This window comes from Microcaecilia unicolor, chromosome 4 (assembly GCF_901765095.1).
Source record: "Microcaecilia unicolor chromosome 4, aMicUni1.1, whole genome shotgun sequence".
Lineage (NCBI taxonomy): Eukaryota > Metazoa > Chordata > Amphibia > Gymnophiona > Siphonopidae > Microcaecilia > Microcaecilia unicolor.
This window is the reverse complement of record NC_044034.1, coordinates 279,515,050-279,537,240: the sequence shown is the minus strand read 5'-3', so window position 1 is coordinate 279,537,240 and position 22,191 is coordinate 279,515,050. Positions and strand designations below refer to the sequence as shown.

The window sequence follows — 22,191 nt, the reverse complement described above, 5'->3', positions numbered from 1 at the left end:
ACGATAATAAATAAAACACAAGTGATTAGGGAAAAAGCAGTAATGCTTGGCATGATTCCTCTAAACATCACATTTTCTCTTCTATAAATCATCTTCTCTTTCTTTTTTATACTCATATATTAGGCTTTTTTTTTCCAGTTTAAAGCATACATCTTTTATGATGACAATGGCCTCTCAGACTGCAAAGTTTTGTTCTGGGAGCCCTTTTTTCAGGTGTTTAATTCATTTATATTCTGCTTATCACCTAAGCAGGTTACAAATACAACCCATAAATAAAACCAAAAACAAATATAATTAACACCTTTCTAGCTCTGTGTATAGCATTGAGAGCCTGCATGGAGTATGATATTGGTTATTACTTAGATTTGTTATAGTGGAAAAGTCTTAAGTCAGGGGCATAACCAGCAGTGGCACACCATTGGTATAACTGGTGGGGATCACCAAGCCCTACCAGCTGAAGCTATCAGGAGCCTGCTGCCCCCATCAGAGAAGCACAGTAGTCAGTTACAGCACTTTGAACCTGCTGATGCTGGCACCGTGGGCTTACTCAGTACGCATGCTCAGTTTATACATGAGAACTGAGCAAGCCCTCAGTACTAACATCAGCAAAGTGACGCCACTGACTGCAGAGCTTTCCGAGTGGCGATGTCGGGCTCTAGATGCCTTCAGCTGCAGTGGTTTGGGAATCCCTGCCATCTTAAAGTATTTTCATTTTTAAATTTGGTAGAGGAGGCGAGAGGGAGGAGTAAGGCATGGTGAAATGCATGCTACCAATTGGCCTACCTACCAATTGCTTTGTGGCTAAGGTACTGGCTTAAGGAGGAGACACTGTCAATAGCTTATACTCCTAAGAAAGGAAATGAATACCAGAATAAAAAATGGGAGTCTTAGTGTGCTTTGTTTTTTTTTTCCCTTCTGGTATTGCTGCTTTAGGTTTATAGATAGGTCATGAAAATTTTGGATTTGATTTATTAATTTTATATACTGCATTAATACCATAGTATCAAAGTGGTTCACAATCAACAATTTAAAAGAAGAATATTACAAGCATACAATACCATTATAATAATAATATCTAACACTTCAATTAAAAATACTATTGAAACAACCACGTTTTTAAAAGTTTGCGAAAAGCAAAATAAGAAGGAACTGTTCGAAATTCCTTAGGAAGAGAGTTCCAGAGAAGAGGTCCAGCATAAGCAAACACTCTTTTCCTGGTTGCTGTGATGATTATACCAGCTAAATTTTCTTCTGGTTCATTTACAGAATGAGATTTATGTTTCCGTGTATGTATGAGAGACTTGACCTAGTCTTTCTGTCTTGTCTTACCTGATCCTCATCATAGTCACCAAGAAAGATAAGCTTCAGACTTTTTATAAGATGTAGAACTGAATTTATGATGCTTGTGGGCCTCAGTGTGGTGCAACTAGGGTCATTGGCAATCCACTGCACTTACAAAGGATTTCCTCATCGGTTTGGAATACTCATTATGATGGTGCATGGAATCTGCCACTTGGAGGTTGTGGAAGTACCTAGAATGATATCCTCCACTTTGTGAATTTGTTGTGTGATGTGCTCCTTTTGGGAGACCATCACCTTAAAAACTTCAGAGAGATAACCATGTTAGCCAAAATAACAAAGAAACTGGTGGCTCCTTATTGGACTAATATGTATTGAGATATCAGCTTTTCAAGACCAAGAGTCTGTTTTGTCAGATGGGTATTTGTCTTGCTCTGTTGATCTGCTTTCTCTCTTCATTGGGTAGATATCGTAATCTCAAAAATGTATATTGTAGCTTCTCAAGTTGAAGGTCATTCTCAGAGGTTGGAACAAATACAGATGTACAATAGGTTTGGCAAACTTTGGCAGCGGAAAATGGACCTAGTGATGGGTGGAAGTTATAAGTATACGATAACATATGTTGGACAGTGGATTTCTCACATATTGTGGTTCTCATGTGTCATTATGTAGTTGCACAGTGATATCAGCCTGCTGTGTAGGCTGTTCTAGGCTCAGATTGCCAAGGTGGACTCTTGGCCTGTTAACCTACTGTAACTGTAGAACTTTTACATTCTTTATTAAATAGTTGTCATTATCTTCAGGTTTTTTTTTTTAATTTAAATGTTTTATTTTTCACAAATAGGTTGCTGCTACAAGAAAAAAGAAACTGTCTTTGCAAACATCTGGAAGAAGCTACGCGCTTAACATCTTATTTACACTCCCAGTTAACAAGGTATGTCTCTCTATGATCTGTCATCTGTATTTTGTAGCAAAAAGCATTGTTTTTTTTCTTCTTTGATTAGATAGGTTGACTTTCTTGAATGTGGTTATCTGCTCACCACTGCATATTTGAACTCGATCACTTGCAAAGTCGGAAGTAAAAAGGCTATACCAAAATGTAAAAATTGTTTTATTATGAAATAATTGTTGGGCCCAAAATGACTGATCACTTCTCTAAAATAAACCAGGAGTGGGACCTTGGACAACATAGCTATCATAGAATCCTGTTATGCTAGTTAAAGAGAAAGAGAAGTGGAACTTGGGTGTGATCCTAAGTGATGATCTTAAGGTGGTCAAACAGGTAGAAAAGGCAACAGCAAAAGCTTGAGAATGCTTCAGTGCATAGGGAGAGGAATGGCCAGCAGAATAAAGGTGGTGATGATGCCTCTGTGTAAGACTCTGGTGGGGCCTCATTTAGAATATTTCAGTGTCAATACAACACTTATAAACTGCTAATTTCCCCAAGAAGGGTTCGCTGCGGTGTACAAAAATAGAAATTAAAAAGCCAGGTTGTCATACATTACATAACTATAACATAAAACCTTCCAAAACTAAATAGCATCTTAGTTGCTCAAATAAAAAGGTTTTGATCTTTTTCTGGAATACTAAAACTCAGTTCAGTTCTTATAGTTGGTGGAATGGAGTTCCAAAGAGAAACCCCCAAAACTGAAAAAAATTGAGTTAACATTTCTATGCTATTGTATATTATGGAAAAAAGGGGGGCATAATAACAGCCAGTTACTTAAACGATGCAACAATCTAGAGAAAAATAAACTATGTTTATCAACGACTCAGAAGTATTGCCGTGCAGAATTTGAAAAAACAAACATAACATTTTAAATTGAATACGTTTGTGAATCAGAAGCCTGAGTCTGAAAATTAATCTAGCTGAAATGTTCTGTATAAGTTGTAACTTCTTCAGTAGTTTGAAGGATAAACCAAGGTAAAGAGCGTTTCAGTAATCTAGATGTGGTACAATCAACATTTGCACTAATAAAATGCATCTTGATTGAAGTAAGATCTTAAGAAGTGTACAGTAGGTGTTTAAGCTTAAAAAAGGTTTTACAACACAACTGTTACTTGTGGACTGTATGATAAAGAATAATTTAATAACACGCCCAGAACCTTGGATTCAGATTCAACTGGGAAAATTTAAAAGGATAGGGGATAGCGGAGAATCCTATGGAACACCGCACCCTAGTGCCCAAAATTCAGAAAATGATTTATTTATCTGGACAGAAAATCACGAATCTATATGAAGACTTTCACTGAAATATCAATTCCACTCAAGCACTCAAGCAACAAAGAATGGTAAACGGTATGAAAAGCCGCAGATATTCCAAATTGGAGCAATATTGATTGTTTACCAGACCCTAATAATATCTCTTTCACATAGGTAGCCAATGTTATTAGCAGTGTTTTTGTACTATGGGCAGTTCTAAACCCGAACTGGGACTTATAAAAACAATTAAATTTATCTTAATAGTCAGTTATCAATAGAAATCAAACAAAATAAAACATGGAAAAGAAAATAAGATGATACCTTTTTTATTGGACATAACTTAATACATTTCTTGATTAGCTTTCAAAGGTTGCCCTTCTTCGTCAGATCGGAAATAAGCAAATGTGCTAGCTGACAGTGTATATAAATGAAAACATTCAAGCATTACTATGACAGTCTGACAGGGTGGGAGGATGGTGGTGGGTAGGAGGTATGCATGGGGACATCAAAGCATATCATTGATATTCTAACAGGATGGGTGTGGATAGGTGAGGGGTGGGGTGATCAACAGAGACATACAGCTTAATAGTCAGAAAACTGTTGACTTACGTAAGATTCAATCAATTTTTAAAATAAAGAGATGTTTGCCACTGTATGGTAACTAGAAGGTACTGTCAAATCTAAATTAGAACCTTTAGGTAAAGGGGTAAGAACTATACAACGTAAAGAACCAGATAATATCAAGTCATTACTTTTGGAAGCAAGCCACGAAAGAGCAGCCTGAGGAATGGTGAATGGTAGGAAACAATGAAACAGGACAGGTATCCAAACAGCATTATGATTTTGAACTCTTCATCAAAAGAGTACAATCTCGTAACTACACCTTCAAAAAGATATAAACAGGATGAAGTCTGTCTAAAGGGTGTCTACTAAGTTGATCAGTTGTCTACATCATAAAGTGTTTGGGGACAGACTTAAAGATCTCAAAATATATACTTTGGATGAAAGGTAGGAGAGGGGAAATAAGATAGGGATGTTTCAGTACCTCATAGTTCCATTGGGCTACTGGGGAAGCCCTATGGTGGGAGACTTTTAGCTTATAAAAGATGACAGTTGGGATGAATGGTGACTCTCACGAAGGCAGTTAAGTGGTGTTTCCCCTGTGGGACCCGCCAGCTGGCATCAGGGTGTTGCAGTGCGTGCAAGCCGGGAATCCCACAGGATGTGGAGGAAACTGTCTGCAGCAGCACGTCTTCGGTTTTGGCGCAGCATCTGAATATGCTGGAGACTTCAGGCTCTCAGGCAGGGCCAGTGTACAGTTTGATGCAAGAGAGCGCTGGAAAGAGTGCTATTTTGTCAGGGCCTACTGGCAGTGAGGAACAGCCTCTGTCTGATCACGTGTGGAACACAGCCGCTATTTTACCACCTCAGGGTCCAACAGAACATTCAGCTACATTGGGATCTTTCTTTTCTCCACAGTTTATATTGATCTTACACCAGGCCTGTTGACTGAAGCAGGGACAGTCTGAGTTGTTGTAGGGTGCTTCAGTTTCTCGCCTCGCTGCCCTTCTGGCTCCTAAGAGATCTCATTTACACCTCCAGGAATGGGCAGATGAGGCTCTCTGCTTCTCCCTTCTTATCTGATGTGGTCTTGGTCTATTCTGAGGAGCCATCATTGAAAAAGTCATTAGAGAAGGGAAAGCTCCCTCCTGAGGAGGGGGATGACCTGAAAGTACTGAGGTTGTTTCATAAAGAGGAGCTCAGTACTTTTACTTCTGAGGCACTAGTGGTGCTTTCCATTGAGGTGCCTTATTCTTGAGGGCTTAGAGGTACTTCTAAGGCCTTCCCAATGCATCCTGATTTTCAGGACCTATTACTGCAGAATAGGTCTCACCGGACATGGGGCTGAGAGCGGAAAGAGTCATGGCTTGTCTCTACCCATTGGTTTCAGAGGAGAAATAGAAATTCCACCTTCCCAGGGTGGACTCCCTTATTACGGTGGTGACTAAGAAATCCACCATGCTGGTGGAAGTGGACATTGCCCTAAAAGACCTACAGGATAGGAAGCTAGAAGGCTTGCTGATACAAGCCTTTGAAGTGGCCTCTTTGGGCCTTCATTTGACAGTGTGCAGCTCGTTCGTGGCAAGAGCATGCCTGATATGACATCAGCAGTCTGCAACACAAGATGGACTCCATAATACCCAGCTGGAAGCGGGGTTGGCCTACTTGGTGGATGCTATGTATGACATGTTACGGGATATGGCCATTGGCAGTTCTGGTTGCTGCATTGCGGACAGGAAGTCCTCCTCTCAGTCAGCTAGTGTGCTGAATGCCTTCTGAGCTTTGCAATGATGTGAGGCAGGTCCACTCTTCTCTTCCTTCCGTGGGAGGATGTCTTCAGGAGTTTCTGGAGGAGAGGGCCAAAATCACATCAGACCATTGGATTCTGGATATTCTTACAGAAGGTTACAAGTTGGAGCTCTCCTGCCTGGTTGATCCTCTCTTCTTGCAGACTCTTTGTTGAACGGGGACCAAGGTGGTCGAGGTTCAGGCCACCATAGATTCCTTGCTGGTGCTCTGGACATTGTTTCAGTTCCTCAGGCTGAACAGGGACAAGACAGATACTCCATCTACTTCATTTTTCCCAAGGAAGGAAGGCACCTTTCATCCAGTCTTAGATCTCAAAGGTTTAAACTGCTGCCTCCTGTGTGTCCTGCTTTCTCACTGCCCTCAATCTCAAGGAGGCATACTTGCATATGCCAAATGGCCACCTCATAGAACATGTCTATTTCCACATCAGGGCTTTGCCCTTCGCTCTCACCACGGCACCAAGAACGTTTACCAAGGTTATGGTAGTGGTTGTGGCCTTCCTTTGGCACCAAGGATTCAGAGTTCACCCGTATCTTGATAAGTGGCTCATTTGTGCATCATCCTATTCAGACAGTGTGTCGACGACAGACAGTTGTCCATCTTCTGCAGTTGTTAGGTTGGGTGATCAATTTTGGGAAGAGCAGACTAACTCTATCACAGACACTGGAAACTCTAGGCATTCTAACTGACATGGCAAGGGAGGTGATCTTTCTCACAGAGCGAGGAAGTTGAAGCTGGTTCACAACAGGTCAAGGGTCTGGAACTAGGTCCAGGTTCTTGGGTCATTGATGGTGGCGGCGGAAGTGGTGCCATAGGCAAGGGCTCATATGAGGCCTTTACAGGAGTCTGTTCTCAGCCGCTGGTCTCAGGTGTCACAGAAGTATGACCTTCATATTCCTTGGACACTGGTTGCCAGACAGAATATGCAGTGTTGATTGTTACCCAGGATTTTGACCATTGGAACTCCCTTTCCCATAACACAATGGGAGGTGGTGCAACAGATGCCAGCAAGTCAGGTTGGGGATCTCACTACAAGTTTTATCAGGCACATAGATGAAACAGGACTCTCAGTTGTCAGTAAATTGCTTGGAGCTCAGGGCAGTGTGGAATGCCTTGCATAATTTTGCTCCCTTTCTGGTTGGGGGCCCCGGTCTGAGTTTTCTATGACAATATTGTTGGATTATTTGTAGTAAATAATTAGCAGATTTTAGTACACACAGCTTCAGCTTTAGAAATGTTAATTTCTTTCTTCATCTCTCTCTCATTCACCCCTGAATAATTCACTGCTGAGTCAGTTTAAAGTTGAAGTAACAAAACATCTGTTTACTCACAGTTTGTAGTTAGATTATAATCAGACAGGCTTATATATACATATTACTATACATTTGTCTTATCAGCTCCTTCCATGTGCTTAGATGGTAATGGATGCTCACACCACCATAGATCCTCTCAGGTTAGGAGAGAACATGAGCTCCATGTGCTCCATGTGCTGCATCTGCTGCATCTAACCCCCACAGGAAGTTGCATAGCTGTGTGACCTCTCTAAGTAATTCACATCAGAGGTCACAGAGTAATCACAGAGAAATAATAGGTGACAGGCAATGCATGTAAAAATACAATACATTCCAACAAACCCCTTCTCATGCATAACTGTCATGCAATTATTTATTCATACAAAGTCCAAGCTTTATACGCAGATTCACAAAATGTTCTCTGGGTAACGGTTTGGTCATGATGTCAGCTGTCATCTCACTGGTGTGACAATAGTGTAGACTGATGACCCCTTCTTTCGCCAACTCTCGCACGTTGTGGTATTTCGTTGCGATGTGCTTGGTGCGTGACTGAACCTTGTCATTCTGTGACAGTCGGATGCAGCTCTGATTATCTTCCATTATCTGGATTGGTCTCTTTTCAGCTATTCCAAAATCCAGCAAAAGTTTTTCAATCCACATCAGTTCTCTGCACGCTTCCGATACGGCCACATATTCAGCTTCTGTAGAAGACAAACTCACAATACTTTGTTTATGACTGGCCCATGAAATTTGTACATTTCCATACATAAACACATATCCACTTGTGGATTTATAATCAGAATGATCCCCTGCCCAATCTGAATCACAGTAACATATTAGTTTTGGATTACTATTGGCTGAAATCTTTAATTTACAATCAATGGTACCCTTTAAATACCTTACCATCCTTTTAACTGCAGTCCAATCTGATTTGGTAGGTGAGCTGACCCTTCTGCTCAAAATTCCTACTGCATTTGCTATATCAGCCCTGTATGTGGTAGTTAGATATAAAAGCTTACCTATGGCTGATCTATATTGGATGTTATCTGGTAAAGGTTCTCTTACTGTTTCATCCTTCAGAAAATCAGTGATCATGGGAGTGTTTACAACTTGGGCATCTTGCATACCTAAACTTTCAATAAGCTCATTTATTTTCTGCTTCTGGCTTAGAAGATAAGAACCATCATTTTGTTTCTCAATTTCTATACCAAGATAGTATGACACATTACCCAGTTCTTTTATCTCAACATTGTGGTTTAAACACTTTACAATGTCCTTGTACTCTTGCTCACTTTTGCTTGCAATGAGCAGATCATCAACAAAAGCTAAAATGTATGCATATTGTCCATTTGTGCACCTAGTGTACAAACATTTATCTGCTTCACCTTGCTTAAATCCTAAATTTGTCAATATTTCATGCAATTTTTCATTCCAACATTTTGCACTTTGCTTTAATCCATAAAGACCTTTGTTTAATTTACACACTAGCTGTCTTTGTTTTGTATTTATGAAACCTGTTGGCTGTTCCATGTACAAGTCTTCAGTTATATCTCCGTGAAGAAACGCTGTTTTCACATCAATGTGGTTGACTTGCATGCCTTTTGAGACTGCAATGCTCAGAAGTGTTCTGATTGTCGTGTGTTTCACTACAGGTGCAAACACTTCATCAAAATCTTCTCCATATTTTTGAAGATATCCCTTTGCGACTAATCTGGCTTTATACCTTTCCACTTTTCCTTGTGCATTCCTTTTTAACTTGAATACCCATTTGCATCCTATAGCTTTCTTGCCAGGAGGTAATTTTGTAAGAATCCAAGTATTATTTTTATCCAATGCATCAATTTCTTCTTGTGCAGCTTTATGCCATTCAGCAGCTTCTTCTGCTGGCATTTTCTCAATCTCATCCCATGTTAAGGGCTCTTGAGCTTCTGCTGACTTTGTTAGGTAAGACAGTCTTGGGGGTGGAACACCTTTGTTTTCCCTGGATGAGCGTCTGACAACAGGTTGGTCTGACCTTTCTGCATCCTCTATATCTGAGAGTCCTTCTCCAATTGATTCCCCTTCTCCAACTGTACTGTCTTCTTCAATGATCCTTTCTGTGTCTGCTTCCTCTGCCTGTTCCTCGTTAGATACAGGTGAGTTGCTTTCAGACATCTGCCTTGGTATGGCATTTATATACACTGGCATGTCTATTATGGTTCTAGTTTCATATTCTGGATGATAAGGCTCATCTGGGATAATCCAGCCTTTATCAACCCTTTTGTTTTCATCAAAATATGTAACATGTCTTATGCCAACAATGCCAGTTTTCAGATTCAAAATTCTATATCCTTTGTGTCCTGGAGTATAGCCAACTAAAATGCCCCTTTCTGTTGTGGAATCCAGCTTATGCCTTCTTTGCTTTGGTACATGAGCATATGCTGTACTTCCAAATGTTCTTATGTGTGACAGGTTTGGCTTCCTACCATGCCATGTCTCATGTGGTGTGCGCTCAGCGCCTTTAGTTGGCATTCTGTTTTGTAGGTACACTGCTGTGAGAATGGCTTCCCCCCATAGTCTTTTAGGGAGATTGCTATCTGACAGCATACATCTGGTCATTTCCACAAGTGACCTAAATTTTCTCTCTGCAACAGAATTTTTCTCTGGTGTATAAGCTACTGTTGTGATATGTTGAATGCCTTCTTGTTCTAGAAATGTGCGCATGCTTTGTGAAGTGAACTCACCACCATTGTCGGTCTGAAGAACCTTTGGTTTTCTTTCAAATTTATTGCTCACCATGGCTACGTATTTCTTCAGCATGTCTGTGACTTGACTTTTTTCTTTCAGCAAATAGGCCACACAGTATCTAGAGAAATCATCCAAGAATATTAGCACAAATCTGTTATTTCCCAATGATGGGATATTAAACGGTCCACATAAGTCACTGTGTATTAAGTCCAGCACTTTATTACTCCTATTTCCTGTGTATGCAGGAAATGAGGGTCTCACACCTTTTTGAGTAACACAGTCTATGCATTTCTCCATTTTACCAGCATCTGCACTTATCTGAATGCCGGTGGCCAGTTGCTTACTGTAAAGATCCTGGATCACCTTAGAATCACGATGTCCCAGGCGGCGATGCCAGATTTCCAGACTACATTTACCATCATTCTTCCTTACTTGCGCCATATGTGAGGCTTCACCTGAAATGCTCAGTTTATAAACATCATTATGCATAAAAGCTTCAGCATACACTTCATCATTTTTAGAGATTGTGCACTTACTGTTTTCAAAATGAATCACAAATCCCTTCTTATCTAATGTAGATACACTAAGCATATTGCAAACTGCTTGGGGAATATACAAGACATCACTTACAGGAATTTCTTTAACTTCATTAGACACTTTGCATTTTAAGAATCCAATACCTTTTGCTTGGATCTTAGCAGTCCCTGCGTTTGCAGTTTTAAGAATACCTTCCTCTGGACACATTTCCTGAAAGAAATCCTTACAATTGGTTAAATGGCATGTGCTCCCTGAATCCAAAATCCAAGTACTTTCATTTGAATTATTATTTACCATAGTCAAAGATTTTTCTGCCATTAGAAAGCCCTTGTGTTTATCTTTGTCCTTCATACATTTCCTGGTTTGAAAATTCTTTAGTTCCATTGGCTTAGGTGAGCTAGAGGGAGTGTTTTGTGTTTCCTTACACCATTTAGATACATGTCCCTCCTTTCCACATAAGTAGCAAATCAGCTTGCCCTTGGGTGGAGTTTTCCCATAGCTCCGCCTTCCTCTGTTCTTTGCCAAGAAATTTGTTTCATTTCTCTCTGACTTGCTTTGAGAACACATCTCCTCAGAATCATTTATTATGCATTCCTGCCTTAGTTTTGATGTTGCCTGTTCAAAAGATTGCCCTTCAATGGCCTCATTTACAGACCTAAAAACATCAAACTTCTTTGATAGTGAGGTAAAAAGAAATGCTCTTTTCAATGCATCACACATGGGAATTCCAGAAAGTTCTAGCTTTTGAAATGAAGACATAAGATGCATAATGTGATCATTACATTTACTTTTATCCCTTAATTTGGTTTCATTCAACTCTGCCAACCAAATTGGTTGCTGCTTTGCATATGTAGTTGCATACATAGTTCTCAGTTTATATAAAATGTCCTTTGGTGTATCTTTTCCCTCCACTAATATGGCTTGTTTCTCTGAGAGAGCTTCCAAAAGCATGCACTTCACATAATAGTTTGCATTGTCCCATTCAGCCATATTTTCAGCTGTTCTGTCTTGGTCTAAGCATATATTTAATCTTTTTGCTCGAAGGAGACATATGAATCTTAGTTCCCACTGCTGATAATTAAACTCAGTTAATTTAGGCACCTTGAGAGAATAGAACAATGGTGAATTTCTTCCCTCAGCCATTTTCTTAGCCTTCTGTCTGCTGTGTGGGGGGAGAGAGAGACAGACTGAATCTTTCCTTTAAAACTTAAGAGAAAAATGTGGCCTTTTTTTTCTGCCTGGTAATATTTCTCTTCTTTTTCAATTCCTGGACCCTGGGCCCATAACCCTTTTGTTGGATTATTTGTAGTAAATAATTAGCAGATTTTAGTACACACAGCTTCAGCTTTAGAAATGTTAATTTCTTTCTTCATCTCTCTCTCATTCACCCCTGAATAATTCACTGCTGAGTCAGTTTAAAGTTGAAGTAACAAAACATCTGTTTACTCACAGTTTGTAGTTAGATTATAATCAGACAGGCTTATATATACATATTACTATACATTTGTCTTATCAGCTCCTTCCATGTGCTTAGATGGTAATGGATGCTCACACCACCATAGATCCTCTCAGGTTAGGAGAGAACATGAGCTCCATGTGCTCCATGTGCTGCATCTGCTGCATCTAACCCCCACAGGAAGTTGCATAGCTGTGTGACCTCTCTAAGTAATTCACATCAGAGGTCACAGAGTAATCACAGAGAAATAATAGGTGACAGGCAATGCATGTAAAAATACAATACATTCCAACAAAGCAAGTCAGGTTGGGGATCTCACTACAAGTTTTATCAGGCACATAGATGAAACAGGACTCTCAGTTGTCAGTAAATTGCTTGGAGCTCAGGGCAGTGTGGAATGCCTTGCATAATTTTGCTCCCTTTCTGGTTGGGGGCCCCGGTCTGAGTTTTCTATGACAATATGACAGTGGAGGCTTATATAAACAAGCAAGATAAGACCTGCAGCCATCTGATGGTGGTGGAAGTTGCCTCCTTCATTAGTTGGGTGTAGAAAAGTCTTCTCTGCTTGTCGGCAGCTCACATCACTGGTCCTTGAATGTAGAGGCAGGCTTTCTCAGTAGGCACTCCTTGGACCCAGGAGAATGGAAACTATCCAGCCAGGGTTTTCAGCTGCCAGTGGACTGATGGGGGTCTCCGCTTCTAGACTTGATGGCGACAAAATGGAATGCAAAAGTGCCCAAGTTCTTCAGCTGTTGGAAAGAACCAGGCTCAATGGGGATTGATGCCTTAGTGCATCCCAGGCTGCAGACACATCTACTGTATGATTTCCCTCTTTGGGCCATGGTATGCCACATGTTGAAAAGAACCACACTGCACCAGGGTTGAATAATTCTTTTTGCCCCGGAGGCCGTGGTACGTGGACCTGATTTAACTACTGGACAGGGATCCTCTCCTTTTTCCACGGGTACACAGCCTACTGAAGCAAAGTCTGGTACTCATGGAGGATCCATGCCCCTTTGTTCTTACGGTTTGGCCATTAAAAGGGCTCAGTTGAGATGAAAAGTTTATTCTAATTGGGTTATTGCTACCTTGCTTCAGGCTTGGAAATGCTCTATATCCGTGACACATGCACGGGTGTGGAGGTCATTCGAGGGCTGGTGTTGTGAGCATGGGCATTCTCCCTTCTCTGCTCAGATAGCTCATATCCTAGCATTTCTCCAGGCAGGCCTTCAGAAAGGACTGGCATTGAGTTCTTTAAAAGTTCAGGTTGTGGCTTTGGCCTGTTTCAGGGGTCTACTACAGAAGACGTCTCTTGCGGCTCACCCAGATATCATTCGATTTTTACAGGGAGTAGGCTATTTTTGCAGCATCCCTTTCGTACACCATGTCCAGAGTGGAACCTTAATTTAGTCCTTCAGGCTCTGCAGAAACCTCCTTTTCAGCAATTCTGGAAGGCCTCCTTGAAAGATAATATGCTAAAGACAGCATTCTTAGTGGCTGTTGCATCAGCACATAGGATTTCAGAGCTTCAGGCTCTCTCTTGTCGGGATCCCTTTTTCCGCTTTTCGGAGATGGGGGTCTCCCTGTGCACGATTCCTTCCTTTCTTCTGAAATTGGTATCCTCATTTTGTATCAACCAATCTGTGGAGCTTCTATTCTTTCAAAGAGAGGATGAATAGGCTTAGTATTCTTCCTTGGAGCTTCTTAATGTGCACAGAGTCCTCATTAGATATCTGGAAGTCACGAATGAGTTTCACAAATCGGATAAACTGTTTGGGCTTTTTGGTAAACAGAGGCTTGGCTTTATGGCTTCCAAGCCCACAATTGCTTGATGGCTGAAGGAGACAATCAAATCAGCTTATTTGCTTGTGGGGAAGCAGGCTCCTTAAGCCTTTCAGGCTCATTCTACAAGGTGTACAGCGACATTCTGGGCGAAAACTACCTTACTATCTTGATGCTGCATACCTTTTTTAAGCACTACAGGGTGGATATTGTGGTGTGCTCTTAAGCCAGTTTTGAGGCTTTGGTTCTCTGGGCCATGGTGCCAGGATCACACCCATTCTAGGGATTGCTTTTATACATCCCACAGGTTCTGGAATATTGGGAAGTTATATAATATCTTATCTAATAATTTTGTTTCCATTAGTCCTTCCTACTATTTCAGAGGCCTCGGTTTGAAGTTATGGGCCAGATAATGACTGTCATGTTGCATGGTGCTTCCTGCATATCTCTCTTTCGCTACAAGTTGTCGAGAGATGAGAGAGATCCACACATGTTTGCTCGTCTGGTTAGTGTTAGGTTAGCAAGTTGTTTATGGCTGTTGTGTTTATTCTGAATTTTCTCCTTAATGCATGTCTGCATAAATACTGAGGAGCCAGACTGGATGCCAAGAGAGAGATGTCTCAGCTCAGTTTTCAGTTCTCTATCTCCACCTGCTGGTTGATAGACATAACCATCCCACAGGTTCTGGAATAGTGGGAAGGACTAATGGAAAGAAAATAATCAGGTAAGATCTAATTTCTCCTTTGAATTTTACAATTCCATGAATCACTGCTTATTATCCTTGTTAGTCTCTGCTCTACCCATGGCCTGGGTACACTGAAATATGAACTTAGACCATTCCTGAGAAGATCCATTCAGGAATCTGTTCTGTGCCTCAAAACAAATCCATCATTACCCCTTTTAAAAATGCAGTCAGCGAGGAGATCACGTGATGCCTTAGAAGAGGAAGCCAGCACGTTGCTTTCTCTCTCGGGCCCCCTCCTGGTTTCACACTCCACCCGAACAGAAACGTGAACGGAGATCCAGAAAAACGCAATTGAATATAAGTAGAAGTTGCATGGATCCTTTTGTTACTTGGACAGAGGCAGGCAAGGCAAGTAAAACCGGGAAAAAAGATCAAGTACGGACACATAGCCACACAGATTCCAAGATGGTGCAGAGCCCGGGCCCGGAGCAACAACAATTATTCAGCGATCCCCAGCTACAGCAGATAGCAGCCGCAGTAAAAGGAGTGACAGAACAACAATTCGCGCAATTAAAAGAACACATGACATCCATAGAACGAGCAATGGAAGAGATGAAACGTCGCACGAGCGAACTAGAATCGAGAGTGGCGGGGACAGAGGACCGCGAATCGACGATGGAGATAACCATACGCGAATTGCGAAGCACTGTAGAAGAACAAGGCAAGTTACTCGATGATCTGGAGAACCGATCCCGTCAATCGAATATACGAATAGTGGGATTTCCCGAAACAGTACCAGACCAGACACTGAGCACAGTGCTGGAGAGATGGCTCAGTGCAGAACTCGCTCTCACAGACAGCGTTGGAAAAGTCTGCTTGGAGCGAGCACATCGGCTAGGCCGCAGACAGAGGGTAATATGCGGCCTAGAATAATCATCGCAAAGGTGCACAATTTCCTTCATAAAGCAGAAATAATGAGGGGGGCGCGACAAAAAAGAGACAGCCTCAGCTATGAAGGAACACCTATAAAGATATTCCAAGATTACTCACTGGCATTGCAGCAGCGTCGACGGGAATTTAACCAAGTGTGTAATGCGTTGTCTGTTAAGAAGGAAAAGTTTATGATGTTATACCCCGCAACCTTAAAAATCTCATACAAGGGTAAATGGCACGCTTTTACATCAGAGGAAGAAGCAGCCACATTTCAGAAGGCAATGAACATAAAACAGGAGACATAGAAGACTGACCAACGAGGACTTAAGAATTGGAGTTAATGGAAAGAAGGAATGGAGTGTGCCAAAAGCGGGCGAGGATTTTAAAAGAAACGAATGAGAAAAGCAACAGTTATTTTCACACAGTACAGAGTGGCACTCTGACAGACATGGAAAAACCAAGCTCTCCACAGGAGATTTAAGCCTGGGAAGGAATTAACGTTCGGGACTACAAAGGACATAGAAGTTGGTAAATGTTGAAATGTTTGCTGTTTGTATGTGGTTGAAAGCAATAATAAATAGTCAACACAGGGGACAAATAATAAGTAACAGGAATGGACGGGTGGGGGGAGGCCGGGGGGGGGCACATATCACGTAGATCACCATTTCCTCTACAGAGAGAGGAGATACAAAAAGGGCAGAGGGGGAAGAAGGGGACAAAACCCAGGAAGAGCAAAGGGGGCGAGGGTGGGAAACACAAGGGGGGGAGGGCAGAATAAGGGGCAAAGGGCAGAAGGTAGGAAAAGTGTGGAATGGGAGGGGTATAGTAAAGGCTTTGAGTCAAGTTCATCCAGATCAGTACAGGAATCTAATTATTTTGCACAGACAGAACATAGTCCATTGTACAACATTGACTAATGGTACAGAGATGACAGATGTAAAAAAGAGGGAGAGGCGAGGCTGGGCGCCTAACCCTCACAAAACTACAGTATTGCAGATAGGACAGAAATCGGAAAAAGATGGCGGCTAGGTCTGTTCGCTTGCTCACGTGGAATGTGGGAGGTATAACATCTCCTGTCAAACGCTCCAAGGTGTTAACAGCATTGCACAGGAAGAGGGCAGACATAGCATGCCTACAAGAGACGCGATTGTCGCAAGAAGAGCATGTCAAACTACAGAGAAATTGGGTGGGACAGGTGCATGCTTCCCCCGCAGATGGTCATAAAGGGGGGGTAGCAATATTAATACGGAAAGGGCTTGCGACAAAATCGGAAATGCTATTATCAGACCCACAGGGGAGGTATGTCTTGATTCATCTCTGGTTGCAAGGCAGGGAAATCCTGCTGCTGATACTATATGGGCCCAACAGTGGGGGTAGGAAATTTTACGACAACTTGGTGCAAACCTGTAGAGCGTATAAATCACTAAAGTTAATGATAATGGGCGACTTTAATTTGGTAGCTCAGCCAGAAGTAGATTGTTCAGCGCCAAACCTAGCACATAGAGGAGGCCCCCGGGCACGAGTATTACCGACATTCATAAGGAGTCTAGATTTAGTAGACGCCTGGCGGGCCCTACACCCGGGACAAAAAGATTATACACATTTGTCAAGGGCTCACGGGACACACTCGAGGCTTGACTATATTTTAACAGCGCGAGTGATGTTACCGGAAGTAATATCAGTAAATATAGGAGTAGCGGACATATCGGACCATGCAATGGTATGGCTCGACCTGGAGGCACCCAGTTACTATCAACAACAGGAGAGAGGGTGGAGGTTTCCGGCCTACCTATATAAAAACCAGGATTTCACAAAATATCTTAGGAACAAATGGGAGGAATAAGCACAATTTAATGACCAACATAGGGAAGACCCAATCCTATTTTGGGCCACGGCTAAGGTGGTCCTAAGAGGAGAAGTAATTGCATATGTTCAGGCAAGAAAGAAGAAAATATCAGGGGCAATAATAGACCTAGAAAATAAGCTCTCCCAAGCAAAGAAAAAGTATACAGCGACACCGACAGGGCAGAACAGAGAGAACCTGCATTCATTACAGGTGTCTCAATACATTGCTGCATGAAAGGGCCACAAGAGAGATCCTCTATTCCAAATACAAATTTCAGAGATATGGCAACAAAATGGGTTCTATGTTAGCTGGAATGGTAAGGACTTGGGGAGGAAGGGGGTCGATAACAGCCATTAAAGACAAGCAGGCGCAAATACAGCATAAAAGTGAGAAGATTGCAGATCTGTTCATTCGGCACTTCTCAGAGCTATACGCAGCCCCAGGCAGAGGAGATAGGGAAGGCTTACATAGGTATTTAAAATAGGCTGGCCTCCCATTCCTAACAGACCAGGAACAGCAGCAGTTAAATGCGCCTATAAAAGGGAAAGAGGTCCAGGAGGCCCTGAAATTGCACTCTGCCCCGGGCCCAGATGGCCTGTCAGGAGAATTTTATAAAATACTTAGTGACAAACTAATAGGCCCTATGACATCCTATTATGATCAGGCAGTCAGGCGAGGACAATTCGCAAGGCATGCAAATGAGGCACTTATTGTAATTCTTAAAAAGCCAGGAAAAGAAGAACATTTAGTGGATTCATATAGACCAATATCGTTGATAAACGTAGATTTAAAGATACTGGCCAAAATCATGGCAAATCGCCTTTCTCAAATATTACCACGACTTATCAGTAAAGAGCAAGTAGGCTTTGTTAAAGACAGGCAGATAGTAGGAAATGTTCGCAGACTGTTACTGGGAATGGCGTCAAGTCAGCAGCGGGGACAGGAGACATGGGCCATCAGCATAGACGCTGAAAAGGCCTTTGATAAGCTTCGGTGGGACTATTTGTTTGAGGTGTTACAGGCTATGGGATTTGGGGGTTGGTATGTAGAGGCACTCCAGCTGCTATATACAGATCCAAAGGCAGCCCTTTTAATAAATGGGATCAGGACACCATTGTTTCAAATAGGCAGAGGGACCCGGCAGGGCTGCCCCCTGTCCCCGCTGTTGTTCATATTATCGTTAGAGCCACTGCTGAGACATATAGAAGGGGCAGGGGGCATACAGGGAGTAGAGGTTGGAGGGGTCACAATAAAAACCTTGGCCTTTGCCGATGACCTGTTACTTTTATTGCAAAATCCGCAAAGATCAATGCCAAGACTATTCGAGGAAATAGAACGATACGGGCGGCATTCAGGATTCACATTAAGCTTGCAAAAGACAAAGGCTTTAATAGTGCAAGGGAAATCGGTGGGGACAGGAAAGGAAAATATCACTATACTACAAAAAGACGAACCCCTTAGATATTTGGGGGTCTATATCTCACAGGACTTGAACAAACTGTATGCCTTGAATATAACCAGGTTAATGAATGAAACAATGGACAGATTAAAGACGTGGACTGGATATCCACTATCATTGATGGGACGCATAGCCATATACAACATGCTAGTTATCCCTAGATGGCTATATGTGTTTCAGGTCCTTCCGCTATACCTGAAAAACAAAGATGAAAAAATATTAAATAGACAACTCCAAAAGTTTCTGTGGAAGGGGAAAAAACCCAGGGCCCCTCTGAGAATCCTACAAGCACCAGTGGAGCATGGGGGATTGGGCTTGCTCAGTATTCGACATATGACAGTAGCCAGTGGCATGAGGCACATAGCAGACTGGTATAGAGAAACACAAGATTTTCACGGCAACCTCTGTGGAACTGAAACTCACTGGGAAAGTGCATTTTATCAGTCTACATGGGACAGGAGGGCCTTCCCCACAGGTGCTAGTGACAACGTCCATAATGCCTACAGCAAAAAAAGTGTGGAAATGGGTGTGCAAGCTCCACAATTTCACGGCCGGGGCCACTCCATATCTTTCCATTTGCGAAAATCCGGCGTTCCCCCCAGGAGACATGTATTCTGCCTTCCAAAAATGGCAGAAAAAAAGAATCAAGTATCTATATCAGATCTTAACAGAGGAAGGCCGTTTACAGACATTTCAAGAGTTGCAGCGTTCTTGTTCCATACCAAGTTCAGATCTTTTTCACTATCAGCAACTGAAACATTATGTGACTAGCTTGAAGTGGCAAAACTTAACAGAAGATGTGCAAGAGGAAATAGCAACAGCATACTCGCTGGCAGCTCAGAATAAGATACCATTATCAGCCCATCATAGACACATTAGAGATACGGCAGCAGAATTGCACTTTGCGCAGCTAGCAAAGGCGTGGTCAATTGACTTAGGCATCAGTTTGCCTACAGAAATATTCCAGAAGCACATCAAAACAATAAGGACCACGACAAACTTCACATGGAGTTGGGAAGTCCAGTACAAAACAGCATTGAGAATGCATATACCACCCAGAAGGGCCTTCCACATGGGACTGTCCCCGGCAGGAGAATGCCCAAAATGTAATATGGTGGGTGCAACACTGGGACACATGTTCTGGCTTTGCCCACAAATAAATACATTTTGGAAAGCACTACTACAAAGAATCTCGCAGATGTGGGGAGTGCAGTGGAAGCCAGATTGCAAATTACTCTTTGACCACTTCAGGATAGCTGCACCGGCACCAAAGGGATATAAGGACTTTGCAAAACGGTCCACTGTAGTAGCAAAGAAAGTCATCTTGGAGGAATGGTTATCTAGGAAACCTCCTACCATAATTCAATGGAGAGCAGAGATGATACAATTAATGAGAATGGAGAGAGTGGAAAACCCTAAGATGGACACAAAAAGCGGACAAAGTTTCCAACATAGATGGACAGCCTTCTGGCAGACCCTAACGCCAGCAGCTAGAGGTCATTTATTGAACATTTAAGGCAATAAACAAAAGACAGAATGGACTAAAGAGTACTGAATTGGATATAAATAAAATAAAGAGACTGTGCTCAGGAAGCAAAGCCAAAGGGGTGGGTGGGTGGGGGGGAATAGGATTGTAGACTCCCGCAGAGAAACATAAACTAGAGAGAGCAATCAGGAATAAGGCTTCTACATATAATAGTAAGATGAGCAAATATTGCACAAGCTCACATGGTATAGGATGTATAAGTTGTTGACTCTGCGGTGTAGTCTGCTGATAGAGGAGGGAGGGGGGAGGGCAGGGTTAAAGATTAAGGGGCTAAAAGTTGAAGTTCAATGTTCTGATTTTGAATAATGTCTTCTCTATAACCACTACATGTAACGTTTTCATTCAATGTCAATAAAAATGATTTAAACATAAAAATGCAGTCAGTAACAGAACTCAAGAAGGTACAGGATAAGCATAGAGGATCCTTAGTTGCAAAAGGATGATGGGAGGGAAGAGAGAGCAACTGGAGGCATATGAAAATAGAATAAACTAAATGGGCTGCTTTATTTTTATCTAGCTTCATATTCTCTTTTCCTAAATAATGAAAAATGATTTCTTTCATGTGTTTCAGTTTATCTGCCAGCACTCTCACCATGTCTTCTAGCAGCAGTAGAGGCTCATTGGCATCCAGCCGTGGATCGCTGGCATCAAGCAGAGGCTCTCTCAGCTCTACCAGTTTCACTGACATCTATGGCCTCCCACAGTATGAAAAATCAGACTGCTTCATGGACTTTGGACAGCACTTGCGCTTCGACATGATTCCCTTTGATGTGCTCTGCAGAGACGCACAGGTCTGTGACTCGTTCGGGCACTCAAATCTCAACAAGCAGAGGGTGTCTTTGGACACCCCTCAGTCTCTGGCATCCTTGTCCTCCAGGTCTTCTTTGTCCTCCTTATCACCTCCCAGCTCCCCACTGGATACACCCTTCCTCTCTGCCTCTCGAGACTCTCCCCTCGTTCAGACGTCCGAAGAATTCGAAGAGATTGTGGGTGGGGGGACTCTGGAGCAGCTTCAGCCACCGCCAAGCACACTGGAAGAGGAGGATAACATGCAACGGGTAATTTCATCTCGGACTCCTGAGTGCCATGCAGATGACAAAGGACTCAGAGAAAGAGGATCACAGACAGCAAGAAATCAAACTGGTACAGGTAAGCTTATAAGGCTAGTGGAATTGTTGCTTTTTTTGGTTTGACATATTTTCATTTAAATGAATCATGCGTTATTAACTATTGGATTTGTATCTCCTTGCATAATCAGAAAGGATGTAAAGTAATTAGGGAATATGGAAATGAATTGGTTTTTAAGATAAAGTGCAAAGGATCAGCTATTGTAGATAATTTAATGCAAGGATTCGCAAACTTTGTTTTCCCTTCTGGACCCATTCAGGAATTAAGAACATCTCCTGTGTCCAAACAAGATAACCCCATATCTTATCTAGAAATTGTTCCTAGAAATGCCTAAATTAGATTAATTTGTTATGCACTTGACAAATCTAATTGTAATTTATTAGGAGAGAGAAATAAATCTGGGGACGCTAAGTCTAAAGAGAGTTCTTAGTTGAGTTGTCATTGCAGTTACTTTTTAAATTGGCTGAAAAGCTAGTTTGTTAGTTACTTTGCTGCTTGAATCTGATCATCATTGGATATTTAAAAATTTCTTTTCTCTGAGTACTAAAAAATGTTTGGGATGTGCTGTTAGAACTTTTCTGGATGTTTTTATGAAACTTGAGTTCGTAATTGTTTTGGTTTTGAGCTCTCAAGTTCAGGCTTTAGATGCTAAGGGCCCTGTTTACTAAGCCGTTCTCTGTAGGCTCACTAGCGTTTTTAGCGCATGCTGAAAATTAGCACGCGCTAAGGCTAGAGACACTCATATTCCTGTGGGTGCCTCTAGTGTTAGCACACGCCAATTTTTATCATGTGCTAAAAATGCTAGTGCACCTTAGTAAACAGGGCCCTAAATTTTCTTTAAATTATGCATGTAAATGTTAAATTTGGTACTGATCTACTTCATTTTTGAGGTGGAACAATTGAAATCTTTTCTGCAATCTAAACTTTA

General features: G+C 41.9%; 1 protein-coding gene across 4 annotated transcripts in view; it reads left to right on the top strand.

The window, feature by feature from the left end:
- WWC3 (WWC family member 3) overlaps positions 1–22,191 on the top strand; it is a 240,276-nt gene that overhangs the window by 155,942 nt on the left and 62,143 nt on the right. For all 4 annotated transcript variants that reach the window (XM_030201618.1, XM_030201617.1, XM_030201615.1 and 1 more), the window contains exons 10-11: positions 2,144–2,233; positions 20,707–21,284. In XM_030201618.1, the coding sequence (XP_030057478.1) occupies positions 2,144–2,233; positions 20,707–21,284 (668 nt within the window). The remainder of the gene's footprint in view (positions 1–2,143; positions 2,234–20,706; positions 21,285–22,191) is intronic.